Source organism: Oxyura jamaicensis, chromosome 1 (genome assembly GCF_011077185.1).
Source record: "Oxyura jamaicensis isolate SHBP4307 breed ruddy duck chromosome 1, BPBGC_Ojam_1.0, whole genome shotgun sequence".
Taxonomy (NCBI): Eukaryota; Metazoa; Chordata; class Aves; order Anseriformes; family Anatidae; genus Oxyura; species Oxyura jamaicensis.
The window spans coordinates 114,777,683-114,791,431 of NC_048893.1; the positions used below are offsets into that span (position 1 = coordinate 114,777,683).

The 13,749-nt window shown below is 40.4% G+C and overlaps 1 protein-coding gene across 1 annotated transcript in view; it reads left to right on the top strand.

Moving 5' to 3' along the window:
- The window catches only part of LOC118160895 (amine oxidase [flavin-containing] B-like), a 50,575-nt gene that overhangs the window by 16,680 nt on the left and 20,146 nt on the right, over positions 1 to 13,749 (top strand). Inside the window, exons 2-3 of the mRNA XM_035315985.1 lie at positions 1,740 to 1,834; positions 2,809 to 2,946. Of these exons, the coding sequence (XP_035171876.1) occupies positions 1,740 to 1,834; positions 2,809 to 2,946 (233 nt within the window). The remainder of the gene's footprint in view (positions 1 to 1,739; positions 1,835 to 2,808; positions 2,947 to 13,749) is intronic.

Sequence of the window (13,749 nt, forward strand, 5' to 3'; positions counted from 1 at the left end):
TCTCTGCAGTGCCATCGGGACCTCCGGAGCCCCTGCCTTCACTTCTTCCCCCTTTATTCCCAGTGTTATGTTTTTGGCATTTCTATTAGTGCTATGGGAGAGGAGCTGGAGGGTGGCTGTGTCCCCTGCCTTTGGCAGCAGTTTCCTGTGCAAACTTCCACTTGAGACTAACCAACTCTCACAGTCTCCTCTGGCTGCTCAGCTCCTGGGAATAATCTTGGTCTGTTCCCAGCTGTACTGAAATGTTTATTCACTAGATTTTCATAAAGAAAGTCAAATCTCACATTGCTTAATCAGTGTTGGCACTGAGTATTATTAATTGATTAGTCAATATCGGTTAGCGTGATAAGCCAGCAGAAACCTTTCCTGATAGCAGCCTGCAGATTATATATTCAGTCTGTAAATTATTAATAAATACTATTGATCTTGTCCTGGTTGATCAAATATTTGTCTTTTCTTAAAAGCAACATTTTTACGTCTCTCTGTGCGTGGTAAGTGATATTATTTAGGACTTTTGTTGTCTATTTTTCCTTCTAGAACCAATGTCTTCTCAAAAGTTGATAGATCTCATGCTTGCACACCATAACTATTTTTACTGTATTCTGTTCTTCCTTGGCATCCTCAAATATTTGTGAGGGTCGTCAAGGCTACTGATCCAGCCAGATGTTGTTATAATATAATTTCCTCAATAAGGAAGTATGGAAAGACCGTGATATCAGTGTCATTATTGGTTTTCTCTACTTGCTAGGACTTTTGTGAAAACCTAAGATAAATAAGTTCACGAAGCTGGAAATAAAAGCAGGATAAAATAATCTTTTAATGGAAACATCTACAGCCTTTATTTATTTTTTTTTTCCCAGAAAATGGCAAAGTCCTTTAAAAAGATAGGTGTACAACACTGTCTCTCTTTACAGGTGGGGAAACGAGCTTAAGTGATTTAACCAGCATAGCTTGGTTGGTTCACTGCAAGTGCTGCAAACAGGACCTGGTTCTCCTAGTCCCAAGACACTGTCTGACCACCAGGATGTTCTCTAGCACCTTTACTAACTCTCATTAATACTCAGTCTATCTAGGGTAGCTCTATAAAGGCTGTATATTCATCATTGCCATTTCATTCAGTCCTGCCATGCTAGCTTTGCCCATCTGTTCTTCCTGCCAGTGCTTTTGCTGTTTCTTCCGTGACTGCCTTCTGCTTAGAACAATCTCCCTTGACTCCTCTTTTCCCTCCTCCTCCTCAAAAACTACATGTACTAGGACATCAAGAGGAGACCGATCGCCTTCTGATGGTGACGAAGCAGAGACCCAGAAGGGATAAATAATTATGCCGTGTGAGTGTGGCTTCTAGCCTGGTCTATGCTCAACTTTATTCAATGTATCCTATCAGTGCAAGAGGACCACACTGCCCTTCAGAATGTATCTTTTGCTGTCCCACCAGAAATTCATCTACATGTGACCAAAATGAGAACCTTAGTTGATACAAATCTCAGTTTATTTGTGCTGAAACGGAAGACAGAGTGTCTTGACACAGTTGCTGGAGACATCGATTGACGTTTTCTCTGCAATTGTGAGGATTTATGCCATCAAAACTAAAATGAGATATTCCCTCGTGTATTTCCTTTGCCTCCTCTTTTGGTGTCTCAGCATCAAGAATAACAAGATGAAAGAAAAGTGTGTAGAGAAAATGGATGAGGAATGAAACTAGTTCCTAGCCCAATTTTTAACTGTTTCTTTTCTTTCAGGTCTCTCAGCAGCCAAACTGCTGACTGAGTCAGGCTTGAACGTGGTGCTGCTGGAAGCCAATGACAGGGTTGGTGGAAGAACTTTCACCGTAAGGGTAATTGTCTCCAAACCCATTTGTACTCTATTTACACATACATCGCATATACTGTACACATATATAATGTAAAATTATGCATAAGTATGATATATATATGTATATTATAAATATGCTATGTGAATAGTGCATATAATTTTATTCATTTATTTACTTAACTTTCCTGCTATTGGTCCTACTTGAGGGAAAATTGCCAGAACACTCGCAGGTGGGAAATTTCCCGATACTGTACAAGCAAGAGTAGAAAAAGAGCAGCAGAATGATGGGACAGACTGTTTCCATGTGATCGGCAGGTTCTGGGTTCATCATTTCTTTCCTCTGGGAAAGAGAACATGATTAGCTAAGTTTCAGAATCATCTCCCTGGGAGAGATTCAGGCGAAATCCCTGTGAAAAGACACCTTTAATGCCAACTGTGCCATGAAGAAACTCAAGCTGAACTGTAACAAACCCTGTGAGGAGTGATGCTGGTTAGAGGAATGGCAGAGGTAGCTGGGGACTAGAACCAGCCTGTCTCCTTCACTTGTTTACCTTGTGTCCTACCTGGACCCATGAGATCCCCTCCCACTCTGCTCATCAGAAAACCTTACCTTTGCTGTTCCCCAGTATAGTCTGTTTGAACTAGTCACTGGCACGACCAAGAAAGAACTGCATAAACCTCTCTCACTCTTTCTTTGTCTGTCTGCCAGGGTCTTTCTTCTCATTTTTGTTGCATAGCCCAATTTTACATTACAGTCTTATAACAGCTGGTTATGAGCTCCATATCTGAGATTCTTGGTAATATCCACTCCTGAACTCTTAACAAGAAAATGGAGTTTTCCACGGGAAGAGGAATCTTTGCTGAAATGTTCTAGGAATGTTTCCCTTGAATAATTCCTCTGGATTGCACTTTTAATTTGTGTATTTGCAAAAGGCTTATTTTTTTAATCTTTTTTTTTTTTTTTTTTTTTTTTGTGTGTTGTGTGTGATAAACTAGAATAAGCAAGTTAAATATGTGGACCTTGGAGGAGCCTACGTGGGGCCAACACAAAATCGTCTCCTGCGGTTATCTAAAGAGTTGGGAATAGAGACATATAAAGTGAATGAAGTTGAGCACCTGATACACCATGTCAAGGTAAGATGCCCTCAAGCCTGCTGCTGTAGACAGACAAGTTGTAGTGATGTCTTTTCTCATAATTTACCAGCTGTGCTACAATGGAGTATACCAGTTTCAGTATGCATCTTCTGAGTTTCTTTGAGAAAAATAAGTATGCTGGTAAGGAAGAGCTCCTACAAATTACAATATGCATGCACATCTGGATGTATACCCTGCACATGCATCCTGGTAACTGATGCTTTGGTTCAAGTCTGAGCTATTAGTTAAAAGCTATCAAGAATCTTCAGCGTTTCTGAACAGTACAACTGTGACTGTTGTGTACATGCCAGCTTTCATAAAACCTGCACAAGGTGTCTGAAAGGTCCTTTCACAAGTCTGGGAAGTGAGCATATTTGGAATGAGGCTGAAAGTTTCTCAGGGTAGGCTTTCTAAATCAAGGGCAGCTATTATCCTGACTGAAATAAACATGGCAGGATAAATCTGTTTTGTGGATAGGGAAACTAAAGCTCAGAGTAGCAAAAGGCATTGCAACTGGAATAGTGAATGTCTCTAGCAATCCAATATTCTTGTGCGGACAGATCCAAACAGTCTGGGACAGGAAGCTACAGTAAAGCTGATAAAAAAGCCTACATTTTCTCAGTCTTCGTCCTATGTTTTATCCAAAAGAGTATTCTTCCTCCTTTTCTGATACAGAGCAATGTTGCACTTCCATAGAAAAGATACTTTGTATGTTAGTTCTGAGGAAGTTAACATTGAGTTTCATTATATCCTTATGAAAAGCTATTGTGCAATGACTGGCAAAATATTTGTCAGATGGTAGTTGGTATTTGATCAAAGGTTAAGGAAAATGTTGACATATTTAAACTGACAGTGATAGAGAAAAGGTGTTTTACCATCTGTTTTCAAGAACTTTTCCCTCTCAGTTTTTATATATATAAAAAAAAAATGTTCTCAAAGCACTTTGGTAGGATGACTACCTAAAATTACTCCTGGTGTAGTAGAACTGATGGGTGCATCATCATAGTTTTGCTAAGTGTGCTTCTGGTATCATCCTCAAAGACAATTTTTCTGCTTGTTCACACTATTTAGCCTTCAGAGTCTCCTCAGTGGCAGCAGGAGGTCGTGCCATGAAGACTCAAGTGCCTATGCTGAGACCTGCAGGTAGATGCTGGTAGGACATGGGTGATGTCCTTACGTATAACAGGGCGTTGGGGCATCTGTGATAATTTGGTAAAGGCAAGTAGCTTGGCAGAGCCCTTGCAGGTATGTTTGAGATTGGCACCATGGCTTTACACAGACCCAAGAAAACAGCTGCCTTGGAATGGATTCTTTGAGGTTCCCAGTCCAACTTGGGCTTGGAGCAAGGTGTACCTCACACTTAGGTCAGGTTTCTTGGAACCGTGCCCTATTAAGTACTGAAAATCTCCAAGGAGAGACATCTCACCTCTTGATGGTGGCTGCTTGTGGGAGAGCTCCTGAAGAGAGGCAAGGGAGAAGTGGTCAGAAAGAAGAGTGTGTGCCAGGACTCCCTCATAGCCAAGAAGGAGTGAAAGAGGAGATGCTCCAGGCAGTAGCTACTCCTTGGAATCTCCTAATTTCATTCATTTTTAATCTGTTATTTCATTTTTGCTACTGTGTTTATACAACTGTGAGGAAAGTATTATAATAGCTAAAGAATTGCAGTTAACGAATTAGAAGATGAACACTATACAGTAAACATATGCATCATTGTGTGGCCAAATGAGTGTAATAACTTTCAAACTTTTGCATTTCATATAACTGTAATCCATTCCTTGCAGGTCTCTCACTTTCAGCCATGTGGCCTGCCCTTGCTTTCCCTGCAGATGGACAGTACCCTTGCATGCTCCCTGAAATCCAAATATTACTCTTAAGTCATACCTTATAAAACAGATTCCAAAACATACAAAGGTCTGTCACTCTGGTATGAATTTGAATTCACCTGCTGACCCAAGCTTTATGACTACGGTCAAATTTAATTAAATTCTGGACCAAAAAATTCTATCTCAATCCAAAAAGGCAATGAAACCTAAAGGTATTAATTCTTCTCTAACTACACTATCAGGCAACACAGTGCATCTTGTAAAATCAGCTGCTGTTTTTACATATACCCCAAGGCAAAATCAAGCCTTTCATAGTTAATTAAATTCATTTTAGAGGCTTTTTAATACAAGTAATATATGCAGCTTCTTTGTACTACAAAATGAAAAGAGTGCATTTTGTTGATCTCTGGGAGGGTCTCTGCTAATTAGGCTTTACCAACTTGATTAGGTTGTGTATTTTCTTCCCCTTTAATCCTTTTTAATGCCAGGTTCTATTGCTAGAATATTTTTGGCCTTGCTTATATCGTGTTTGATATCTTCACAGAAACTCAAAATTATATTTCTTGCCCTATTTTTTTTTCATTCCTTCCACTGGTTAAATGGCCTTTTTCATGGTCTTTGAAAGGAGATTAGTATGTTCTTTTCATTTGTGTAAGTGCTGGTTCATCAGACTCAGTGAGAAAATTAGGATAGCTCTGCAAGTTGTATTTGGTAGGCAAATTGCTGTCTGAACACCATTGCTTTTTAATAGTATAACTGAAGTTAGGTTTGTAAATCCAGATTTAAGAAGGAAAAGCAGAAGTATCTGAGATGTCAGCATCTCCTAACAGTGATTTCACTGAACTGGTAAGCAGATATGAAATTCTTAAATCAGGTAATTTTTTCTTATCTGACTAAGAGAGGATTCAAGGTCCTACCTTAGGAAATCTGCAGCTTTTGAGCACTGGCTTTTATTTCCCTCACCAAAATGATGGCTCTTGTCCTCAAAAAACAAACCAAATTACACGCAGTCCAGGTAATTTTTACCTTTGCTACGTAAGTCTCTGGAAAGAGGTGTTAAAATATGAAAGCATATCAAATCATTGTACAAGTTTAATTAAGAACAGATTTGCTTGGTTAATCCAAATTGCAGTTCACTTTTGTGCAGTCCAAATAACCATGCAAACTTAGTGCATTTTAAAGCACAGATCTTGTGTTATCAAGCGTAACACAGATTCCTTTGCAAAGCAAGGTAACTACAGAACTGGTTTGCTCTGCTACCATAAGTCTGTGTACAGAAACATTTGTTTGTATGCCTGGTTTGCCAAATTAATCTTTTTAGAACTTGATTCCTTCGTATACAGTAAGGTTACTCTACCTTTTGTCCTGCTGTGATGCTAGCTGAGCACGCTCTGATCCCATTTTCACTGATGGAGAGCTTGCATGAAAACCTTTTAGCATAGACCAACGAAACTCCTCTTGCTGGCTGCTCGAGACCAACAAAACTTGTTTATCTAAATCTGATCATTAGTCCGTGGTAGATCCCCCACTGCCACTGATGCTCATTGTCATTTTTTTCCTGATCTTTTTTCCACCAGAACTGTCTATGGGGTAATACCACGATCCTTTCTGAAATCTCCCCAGACAGCAGCGTTGCTAGAAAGTGGCAGTAACATTTATTCGTCTTCACCTCTGCGTTTTCTCACTGCAGGTAGTGCTAACGGCTAGCTAAGTGGCTAGTTATTTGGACAGTGTATTGCAGGTGAAACATTCCTCACATGATGATAATGTAAGTCCTGCTAGTTGTTTCTTTAGCACCAAAAGGCAGACACATAAATACTGTGTATGTACGGGGAGAATTTTCAAGCCAAAATGCTGGGTGAAACATTAAACATCCCCTCTCTAGTCAGCAGACAGGATCTTGGCAGCGAGTTGCTGGTCCCTCATTACCACAGTCCAGTTTTCCTATGAGGATGGACTTTCCTCATGTGTTCCTCTGCCAGCAGCACTGGCTAGAGGTGTCTGAATGCATGTCACGCCCTCTCCAAGGTTAGCATAACCTTCATGCAAGTAAATGCAACCTGGTAACTCTGAGGAGATTGCTAAGGTGAACTCAGTCTGCAGGATATCACTGGAGATGAATATTTAGTCTTATACACACAATACTTTTAACTAGGACCACAAATCTACTCTAATGTTAGCAGGCTGATCTACTGATCTACAATAGATATGCAGAAGAAAAAATTTACAGCCCTCTTGGGTGTCATTCATTTTCAGCACTATTGTGTTTATTAAAATGCAGTTTGCTGTGGTTTCGTTCATGAATAAAAATGTGATAGCCTTGTTATATTGGGATTTAATTAGCAGCAGGGTAAGTGATTGCTGTATCTGAAGTTACAGAATTTACTAAGGTTTCTTCCGTGATATCACCGATACATGCACTAAAGCTAAGCAACATGATTTATTTAAGCTTCAGTCCTGCTTCTTTGCAAAGTATCTCTTGGTATAGTGTATAATACATAGTGTAACAGCTTAAAAGGATTTTGAATAACTACATAAAAGCTCTTTCATTTTCCTTTTGTTTATCTTAATTAGAGTGCATTCAGAGAAGGAAAAGTATGCGAGACTGAGTTACCATCAGTTTAAGCGAGGTGAAGTGTCATCATATCTTTTTTTTTTTTGTTCCCTTTTCACTGACAATTTGCAAGCAAGAATGTAGGGAACTGGGGAGAATCATCTGAATCATGAAGAAGCTGGGCATTTGGTGTCTTGAAAAGGAAGCCAAGTAAATTCGAAGACACTGAACTTACTACTGGGCTTTGGCACGTTCACGTGTCCTTGCTGGAATGCAGGTCTGCACTGCTTAAACTCTTTCATAGATATAAACAAGCATGCGGGCATTCCTGTCACAAAACACCATGTCATTATTCACTCACTGATAGCCTTAGGAGAGGATCTGAGCATTCAGTGGGCTGAGGTAGGTGAGAGTATGTGCTGGACTCACAAGGGATGTCCTCCATGCTTTGAATGAAAGTGATCATCACCAGGAATATAGAAACGGCTGGTCTTGTTGGACCTGCCCTGTAAATAAAGGGACATTTTCCCTTTTTTTTGGTGCCAGCCACCTGGCAGTAGTTGCAACAACTTAGTTTGTAATTAGGCTTTTTTCTAATTAAAAATGGATAATATTTGTATTACAGCAGTCTGAAAGGGTCAAGATAACATACAGCGAATCTGCAAAGCGATCTCTGCCAAAGGGAACCATAAAAAAGGGTCTCACAAGAGATGTTTATTGATCAGGAAAATTGGCTGGAAGGCTGACAGCTGTGACCTCATGGCAGCACGAGGATGAAAGCAGTAAGGAAAATGAACTTTATTTAAAGTATGCATTTCTTAATTAAAACTGAATGCAAAGAAACTTCCTCAAGTCTCAGCCCTCCCAGACCACAGGGTCTGTTTCCTAGGAGATAAGGAAAAGGAGCTCTGCTTCCACCTAGCTTATTTAATTCAGGCTGCTGGGAGAAAAGCTTCAATTGCATTTGATTACAAGAACTGATTTTTGTTTCCCTTGAGAAGCTGATTGAGGTCTACAGAAATACAGAATACATGTGTATTTCATACTGAAAGAACTGGCTGACACTGCTGGGTTTCACACATCTGTAAAATTTTATGGAAGAGTTCATTTTTTAGGTAAGAATTTTTAGACCCTGGAATATCTCACAAACAAAACCAGTGAGCCCAAAATTATCTCCTGTGTTAAATACAGCATTCTCATTTTGAGAATTTGTGCTCAGGTATGTTATCTGTGGGCAGGCAAAGAGCTTGTTTCATTGTTTTCTCCAAAATAAAACTCCTCTTTTCTCCTGTTTTTATTTATTTTTGTCCACTTACATGCTTTTGGGAGGGGAAAGAGTTGTTTTTTTTAAGATAAACACACTGGCATCCAGAGCTGATGATCCCGAATTAAATACTCAAATATATTTAGAGGGTATTTTGGCACTTCTTGACATTGCACCATTAGTTATCTGGATTTTCTTGCACTGCATTTATATTTTCATATCTTTGTACCTTTTTATTTTTGTGATACCTGCCAGCATAGTAATCAGCTAAGTTTATGAACAGAACAGTTTCTCAGAGAAGGGAACTTCACTGTTCCAGTTTTCTCAGCAGGCCTATTTACCTGTCTCAGCTGCTGCAGAAGTCATTTGGTCCAGCTAGTTGCCACATTTTACTGAGAATTATGATTAATCAGAGGCCGAGTCCCAAGGACACATATTGTTAGATGTTACGGATAAAACCAAAACAAAAATGGGGACAGTTTTCCATGGTGGAGCAGATGACAAACTGAGTGTGAGAAGGTACTGAATTCCAGCCTGGTGTGACTCCTTGCTATGTCTCTTTTTCGTTCTTGTGACTTTGTACCTTACCATTTCTGCGCTTTATGTGAACGACATTAGGATTTTAAGCCAAGAGAACAAGGTGTGTGATGTACCCGTGCTCATGAATCAGCAGATGGCACTACATGCCTGTAAAGCTGTGTAGCTGCAAATTAACATGCAGGCTGACATCCCGGTGAAGTTAGGAGCTGCTACTCCAAGGCTGAGAGCTTAGCTGAGGGGGTATCTGTGCTTATTCACTGGTGCAGAAATTGCATCATGTGGTCTCATTTCCAGCACTGAATGCTGGCTATATTTATGTTTGTACCAGCTCTAAAAACTGTGTGGATTGTTGCCATAAGGGGCTGCAGGTCATGATGCAGAATACCACCTGGGTACTGCCTGGGCACACAACATTTAGGGGAGCACAAAGTGGTCTTGTGCCTGCAAAACCAGACTTTCTTCTGAGATCTCAGTGTGCAGTGAGATACTTTTGACACTTCCCAGCAGAGGATGTGCTTTCTCCCCTAAGCATTCTCTCCCACTTCAAGAAGGAGGTGTGTGGGACCCATCTTTATGACCTCCCAGGTGCTGGGGCTGATACTCAAGGGGCTACTGGTACTCAGTTACCATGCTGTATATTTCACCAGCCCTGTAGTAGTAACCCATTTCTTGTTCTGTTATCTGTTTGCCCTGAGGCAGAGCTGATGTCTGTAGAGAATTTATTTCCGTACCACTATGGGTCTAGTGTAACTAAGCCAAATATTGGTTGATATGACATTCTTCAAAACAGATAAATGAGAAAATCTTTCAGGAATTGTAATATTTATGACATCTTACACTGGATTCCTCATTTCCCTGTCTGTTTATTCCTGAGACAGCTGGGTTACTAGAATTTGCTCCCTATTGTTTCAGCTCCTTCAGTATGCTTTAGCCCATACTGCGGCAACAATCTTCTTAAGCAGCAAGTGACCCATGCAATAGCGGGTAGACCTCCAGCTGCCAGTGCTGGTGTTCTGCTTTTGGAAGCGTTGCACGTGGCATTATGAATCAGTTTCTAAAAGCTATATATGCCCTCTATTAAATGCCACTGAGTGCACCCTCCCTCTTCCCCCTCCCCCCCCCCCCCCCCCCCCCCCCCAAAAAAAAAAAAAAAAGATGTAAATACTTCTGATCATTATTAAAGTATTGGTATTAAAATATTTTATCAAAATGATTAGATGGGATGGTTATTATTATGGTTTATATACTGCTCTGATTTGGGTATTAAAAACATTTTAAAAATAAATGTTTTGTGCATTTTTGAGCATATTTTTCATCCATATATCTTGTTTTTCATTAGAGATTTTGCAGCACCAGTAGTTTTGGAGAATGCTATTCCCAGCAATATGATAGAAATAGGCAAACTTTACCTAAATATCAAAAAGCTTGTCTTATCTGCAAAAGTACAAATTCATCAGTAAAGCTGAAATGTTTTGTTTTGTTGGAAATTACTCAGAAATATATGTTGTCTTTCTTTACTGGTGTTCTTTGAGTGCACCCTCAGCAAGTTTGCAGACGACACCAAGTTAGGTGCGTGCGTCGATCTGCTCGAGGGTAGGAAGGCTCTGCAGGAGGATCTGGGTAGGCTGGACCCATGGGCTGAGGCCAATGGTATGAAGTTCAACAAGGCCAAGTGCCGGGTCCTGCACCTGGGGCACAACAACCCCAAACAGTGCTACAGGCTGGGAGGTGTGTGGTTAGAAAGCTGCCTGGCAGGGAAGGACCTGGGAGTATTGGTTGACAGTCGGCTGAATATGAGCCAGCAGTGTGCTCAGGTGGCCAAGAAGGCCAGCAGCATCCTGGCCTGTATAAGAAACAGTGTGGCCAGCAGGGCCAGGGAGGTGATCGTCCCCCTGTACTCGGCTCTGGTGAGGCCGCACCCCGAGTACTGCGTTCAGTTTTGGGCCCCTCACTACAAGAAGGACATGGAGGTGCTCGAGCGAGTCCAGAGAAGGGCGACGAAGCTGGTGAGGGGCCTGGAGAACAAGTCCTACGAGGAGCGGCTGAGGGAGCTGGGACTGTTTAGCCTGGAGAAGAGGAGGCTCAGGGGCGACCTTATTGCACTCTACAGGTACCTCAAGGGAGGCTGTAGCGAGGTGGGGGTTGGTCTGTTCTCCCACGTGCCTGGTGACAGGACGAGGGGGGAATGGGCTAAAGTTGTGCCAGGGGAGGTTTAGGTCGGATCTTAGGAAGAACTTCTTTACTGATCGGGTTGTTAGTCACTGGAATAGGCTGCCCAGGGAAGTGGTTGAGTCACCATCCCTGGAGGTCTTTAAAAGACATTTAGATGTAGAGCTTAGGGATATGGTTTAGTGGAAGATTTGTTAGCGTTAGGTCATAGGTTGGACTCGGTGATCTTGGAGGTCTCTTCCAACCTAGAAGATTCTGTGATTCTGTGATTCTTTTTGTTTCTGTATAGATCGTAGTCTTGCACTCTCTTCTCAGGTTGAATTCTGCCTAGCAGCTCCTGGAGTTTTGTCTATGTAGGAAATAAGGATCAGGCCTTACATAATGTCTTAGGAGCTCTTAAATGTAACTTTCACAGGAGACTCCCTCACTTTTGTGATTATTTTTATTTTTCCAGGTTGAGATTTGTTCTTGTGCTTTATGAGACTTGTCACCCCAGATTTCTGCACAAGAGACATACCCAAGTTTTCCCTTTCAGCAGTTCAAATACAGTGAAATAGAAGAATACTAAAACAAAGATGTGTTTTATGTGTCTCTTAGTCGTGCACTCATGAAAAAACACCACAGGGAATTCATAAGACTTGAGTTAACTCAGAGGGGATAACTCAGTTAGGATTGCCTCTGGCAGAGCAGGAAGCTCAGAACAAAATCAATAATTGGAATAACCCATTCTGATGCTCTCCTGGTTTTTGTGGGCACAGCAGTATACATGTTTCATAAATCTAAATCTGGGAAAGGCTTGGTATTAAAAACCAAACCAATATACTCTTTCTTTGGAATACCTGTGCAGGTTTGTGTGTGTGAAGGGTAGCTCCAGAGCTCAGAACAAGGCACAGCAAAACTGACTTCTGGCTGCTATGAAATCTTCATGTGCCCGAAAAAACTCATTGGTAGTTGGTGTTGATAATTACCAGCATGGTTCAGGTTTTACTAGTTGGGATAGGAGGTTACTTAGTCTGTGACCTATTGCTCTTCTTTCAAAGCCCCTTGGCAGTAGGCCAAGTGTCTCAGTTCAAATTATTTTCATTTTAAGAGAATCCATAGTAGTACCAAAATGTCCATTTCAGGACCAAGAGAAGGATCAACTTACTGCAGTTTGTGATCTATAGGCTTGACTCCGATATGATGTATTTCTATATGGCTGAGCACAAGAGCTGTATAGATGCGCCTTGTTCCATGTTGAATGAAAGCAAACCTTTCCTGACATTTTCTGCAGTATTTCTGAGTATGTGCTGTAATGTGCATTCTAAGATTGCAAATGCAAGGCTTTCAGCCTTGGTACCTCTGCCTCATGGGGTGACTGGGGATCAGCTCCAACTATGACAAAACTGCTGACTGACAACTTTTTAAAAATTGACATTTTGGCATGTTACAAGCCATAATCTCTCCTCAAAAGCACTGCAAAATGGAATTGTTGTTTTGCAGCTACTTCTTCACGTGTTCTGCAGAATTAATTCCTTTCTTCCTGCACTTTGTTTTCTTCCAAAGTTTCATTACCTTGATGTTTCTTACAAGAATTCCATTAGAGTCTCACGGCCTTACAAAGACTAGGTGAAAAAAATAAAAAGTTTCTTCTTCACTTACTCTAACCTACTCTTTTTTATTTTTTTATTTTTATTTTTTGTAAACTGATTTCTAATTTGCTCTTCCTCTTATCCTGAGGTTTTATTTCTGGAATTTCTGCTTTTTAAGTTTCTCTCTCTTTGAATTAGAAGTCATCAAAGTTACAAGTCAGCATTTTTCAAGGTTGTATATATATTTGTTATTTCCAGACCAAGTTTTTAGTCTCTCAAGATCCTTTTGTGCCATTTTACTGTCTCTTTTGGTGTTTGCAACACCTGCAGATTTGAATAATGTACTTTCTGTCCCTTCTTTCAAATTATTAAGTGGCTAAATCAAACCAAGCCTGATGCTTCTTTATGTAAGTGGTATTGGAAACTTACCTTCAATGAGACAGTATTGTTTGTTTGTTGTAACCTGGCTCTAAATATCTAATCCTGATGCAGCATTTTTTTCTGAAACCAGGGTGATTAGTTGATGTGGCGCTGTATCAATATCTATTAAAAGTTAATACTTCTACCAGTTGGCATTCATGCTGATGCAGTGCCCCCTTAAATATGTAATTTAATATAAGTTTTGAAAAACCAACGGTGGCACACAATATGGCCTTTATTGGTCATCAATTTTATGGAGTCCAGAATGTGTTGTGAAGAAATGAGTAGCCATATAATGCTAATGTGCATTTCACTGTGACTTTTTATAACTGTTATGTTGCCATACATATAATAAACCAAGGAAATCCCTTGTAAATAAAAGAGCTTTACAAATTAACTGTTGTCTTTTGCCCTTAATTAAACAGGACTTTCTGGACTGATAGTAGTGGCTAAATTTGTAAA